This window comes from Poecilia latipinna, unplaced genomic scaffold, assembly GCF_001443285.1.
Source record: "Poecilia latipinna isolate Pla-1442-1.1 unplaced genomic scaffold, P_latipinna-1.0 Scaffold1462, whole genome shotgun sequence".
In the NCBI taxonomy this organism is placed as follows: Eukaryota; Metazoa; Chordata; class Actinopteri; order Cyprinodontiformes; family Poeciliidae; genus Poecilia; species Poecilia latipinna.
Genome location: NW_015114078.1, coordinates 12778 through 16991, shown reverse-complemented (window position 1 = coordinate 16991; position 4214 = coordinate 12778). Strand labels below are relative to the sequence as shown.

The window sequence follows — 4214 nt, the reverse complement described above, 5'->3', positions numbered from 1 at the left end:
TTGTGTTAAGGTGGGAGAGGCGTGGAGGGGGGGGGGGGGGGGGGGGGGGCGTCTTCTGGACACCCATTCCTGACCAGATATCAGTCTCGAAAATCCAGTGTTGGATGTCACAGTCCTATATTAACCTTAGAAGATTTTTTCCCCTTTTTTTTATCCAGTAATCGTGGAGAACAAACAATGGAACAAAAAGCATCGCTTAAAACAAAGACTGTGCCGTTTTCTTATTCCTCTTGTTACAAATGGAGCAGATTGAGAGATCTCCAATCTAAAAGAAAAGGAACAGGATAGCCCAACTTAATTGCTTATGTATAGCACTGAAACCACAATAAATACTTTCCTCAGGCATTTCACAAAGCAAAAGTCATTTTTATGTAAGGAAGCTCAGATGTGTTCATTTGATTTAATTACTGGTTTTGCAGCAGTTACTCAAAAAGCCAATCTATGTCAACAAACCAAAACGGCACACTTCAATCACTAGTTTTATTTATTTGAAAGAAATGTAAATATAACCTTGTTCACAAGCAATATTTTATATTTATCAATATAAAATATTGCATTTAAGGGTTATGTACTCTGGTTTCAAATCCATTTTCAAGGCATTTAATGTTAACTATGAAGCACTGGACATTCAATAATATACCCAACATAACAGAAGATGTCATAATTTCTTTCTTTAGGCGTCGCAATTGCCATAACTGATTATTTTGAGCAAGTCAATATATCAAGCATACTGGTAAATGTTGGATAAAAATAGAGCAGCATTTTTTAAATAAATGTAATATGTTGAAATGGTTTTACATATTAAAATATTCTAATAGCATTTTGTATTTGTCTAATGTAAAACCAGATATCAAACAGGCACAGCTTACCACACTTGTATGATTTGGGCTACATTTTATTTCCCTATTGGTTTAAGAAATTAATTTTTACAGTTTATTTCGAATGGATGCATGTGGGAAAAAAATGGCCATTCTGTTCTTATTTTCTCATGTTTTAAGACAGCGTTTCTCAACCCTGGTCCTCACTTCCCCCCTGTCCTGCATGTTTTAGGTATTTCCCTTTTGCCACACACCTGAATTGTATCTCGGGGTGATTAACAGGCTTCTGCAGCACTTGATGGTCATGCAATCATTTGAATCAGCTGTTCTGGAATAGAGGCACATCTGAAACATGCAGAGCAGGGGGGCGCTGAGGACCAGGGTTGAGAAACACTGTTTTAAGACATAAAGTAATTAAATACATGCAAGTAAACTGCTCTTGTCCTTCATTTTCTAGAAGTAAGTGATTAAGAATGAAAATCAAAACCATAACAAAAATTAATTCAAATTGTACGTTTTTTTCTCACAAAATGAATAAGCTTAAGGACATGAAAATATTTGTTGACTTACAATGAGATTTATTTTTTTATATATTGCGCTTGTTAGTAGTAATATAATTATTTTATATTAAAATTTTATTTATATTTTTATTTTATTATTTATATTTATATATATTATATATTATATATTATATAATATATTATATATATATATATATATTATATATATATATATATATATATATATATTATATATATATATATATTATTATATATTTATGTATATTTATAATTTATATTAAAATTAAAATTTTATATTAAAAGAAAACGGCTTCATTTAGTGCTACTACACATCCAGACTGGTAGATGGCAGTAAACGCCTCATTTGTTGTTTGGCGATTATTCAAAGATCTCCTATTGACAAGATGAGTTGCGCTTTATAAATTGGTTGCACCGTAGCCACCCAAAGAGTTTGTGTCTTCCTTTTACAAAAACGTGACCAGAGTGAGACCTCTTACTTTTCTGTGCTACGTTTACTTCTCGACTCTTCACAGAGATATCCTCTGCAGGTCCGACACAGGTTGAAGGTCTGTTGATAACAAGCAAGAACTTTGCAGTAAGTGCCGTAATCTGTCTTTAATAAGTAATTTCAGCTGAATGTAGGCAATTCTACCTGCTCCTTTAACACTAAGCCTGCTTGTCTGGGCTTGTTTCGTTTGTGGCTCAGTGTGTCAGTGGCAGGAATGAGACCTCCTCACCGCTGAGCTCAACATGAGAGAGTGGTGGATCCATGTGGGTCTAATTTGCGTCCCGCTGGTGGCCGTCTACCTTCACATCCCGCCCCCTCAACTCTCCGCCACCCTACAGAAGTGGCACGGCGCCGGGGATTTCTTCCACTTCAGAGGGAAGAAGATCTTCTATAGAGGTAGCAGCACACAGCACAGGGGGAAAAGATTAATCTCCAAATATCCACCTGTTTCCTGTCTCACATCAAGATGTTCTTCCCAGACTCCTACGGTGCTTTGGGAAGCTCAGATGTGGTCCTTCTGCTCCACGGCTTCCCCACCTCCAGCTATGACTGGAACAAGGTATGCAGTCTATACAGAGGAAGCTTAGCATATCCTGTATAAACACCAGGGTTGTCATGGAGGCCGAAGGCAGGAGGTTCATTTTCGTCTTTTGCTATATTATTAATCCAGCCCAACTCTGGTAGTCTCTGATTCTTGCAGGTTCCACATGTGAAACCCAAGAAACTGTAGAAATATATGCCATAAATTCATATTGAGAAGCCATTTACAACATAGAGATGCATATGGACAAAGGAGGCCCTAGAACAGGGGTGGGCAACTCCAGGCCTCGAGGGCCTCAATGGTGTTTAGGTTTCGCAAAACACCATGATGGTGTCGGTCAACTCGTAGCCAAACAGCCAGGTCTGTATGGCTGTGGACTTGGCGTACACGATTTCCTCGTCAACTCCCACGCAAACCACAATGGCGTCGACCTTACCGAACTCATCCTGCAACTTTTAGATGCATCTCTACTTCGACACACCCGAGTCAAATAATGAGGTGGTTAGCAGGACTCTGGAGAACTTGACTGCACTTAGGAGGTGATTCAGCTGTTGGATTCAAGTTTATTGGACCAGGGAGAGATCTAAGAGTTGCAGGACATCGGTCCTCGAGGACCAGGATTGCCCACCCCTGTTCTAGAATGTTTGGTGCCCTGGGCGAACCACCTTTCCAAAGCCCCCCACCTCCCTCCTACTCCTTTCTGAAGAAGTTGACAGGCGAGAGGTGACTGTTGATGTGATGATGTATTTACGTGTCCTGTATGTTTTAATTTGCGTTTTTATTTCTATGTATTTTTATCTGTGCTTTTGTGAATACTATACAGCACAAGGTCATGATTAAGGTCTTGCAGTAAATATTTATTTGTATGTTTCGTAAATAAAATTGACAAAGACATGTATTAGGTACTTTTGACATTCAGATCCTCCAGTTATAAGAGCAGGGAGTTGGAGAATTTTATAATGAGGGGCAGGCAGGGTGGGGCTGCTCGTTGCCCATATCAGAAACCGCCACCGCATATGGAAATATGGGTCTGTTAAAATGAGCAATTTTGACGTGGAAAAATGTGTACAAATCCTGAAATGTTTTTCTTCCTTCGCAGATCTGGGATCCGCTTGCACAGCGCTTTCATCGAGTCATTGCACTGGACTTTCTTGGATTTGGTTTTAGTGACAAACCTGTGAGTCTGCATATTTTATTCTTTTATGTTTTGATGCTTTTCCTGGCTCTTTCCTTCATGCACATTTCCCCCTTATCTGCAACATCTCAGAGACCCCACAGGTACTCCATCTTTGAACAAGCCAGTATAGTTGAGGCCCTGGTGGCCCACTTGGGTCTCGGCAATCAACGACTCAATTTGATATCCCATGACTATGGAGATACTGTGGCCCTAGAGCTGCTATACAGGTAATCATTTTATAAAAGGTGTCAAAAGAATCCAGTGGTCGCCATTAATTTCTTTCTCTTAGCTGTTTTTCACTTTGTTTTTCTCCTAAACTAGGAGTGACCAAAATCGGACAGGGCATCTGAACTTCAACAGTCTTTGTCTATCAAATGGAGGTACAGTATTGGCATTCTTTGGGAAGTAATTGTTACTTTCACAAAAGATGGGATGTTTTGCAAAATTAATCCAAACACAATAGTATGGCTATATATGTGTGTATGTGCGTGTGTGTAGGGGAGCAGGTTGGGATGTATTTAGGGTTGGAAGTAGAGACGTATGTAAGGTTGACAAAAATGACTCGGATGACATCCAACATGAACAAAATCATCTCATAGTATTGTATGACGTAAAATATTGGCAAAAATATCTCATAGTAAAGTATGAC

The 4214-nt window shown here is 38.9% G+C and overlaps 1 protein-coding gene across 2 annotated transcripts; it reads left to right on the top strand.

The window, feature by feature from the left end:
• Positions 1–1820: 1820 nt before the first annotated feature.
• On the top strand, positions 1821–3990 carry LOC106962808 (mesoderm-specific transcript homolog protein-like). 2 transcript variants are annotated; one of them, XM_015057435.1, is made up of 6 exons: positions 1821–1905; positions 2046–2243; positions 2327–2406; positions 3488–3565; positions 3656–3792; positions 3887–3990. In XM_015057435.1, the coding sequence occupies exons 2-6, from the start codon at positions 2090–2092 to the stop codon at positions 3972–3974; spliced, it is 537 nt and encodes a 178-aa protein (XP_014912921.1). In that variant the 5' UTR covers positions 1821–1905; positions 2046–2089; the 3' UTR covers positions 3975–3990. The 2 variants fall into 2 exon arrangements, with proteins under 2 accessions (XP_014912921.1, XP_014912920.1); XM_015057434.1 differs by having other exon boundaries at positions 1822–1934.
• Positions 3991–4214: the final 224 nt, after the last annotated feature.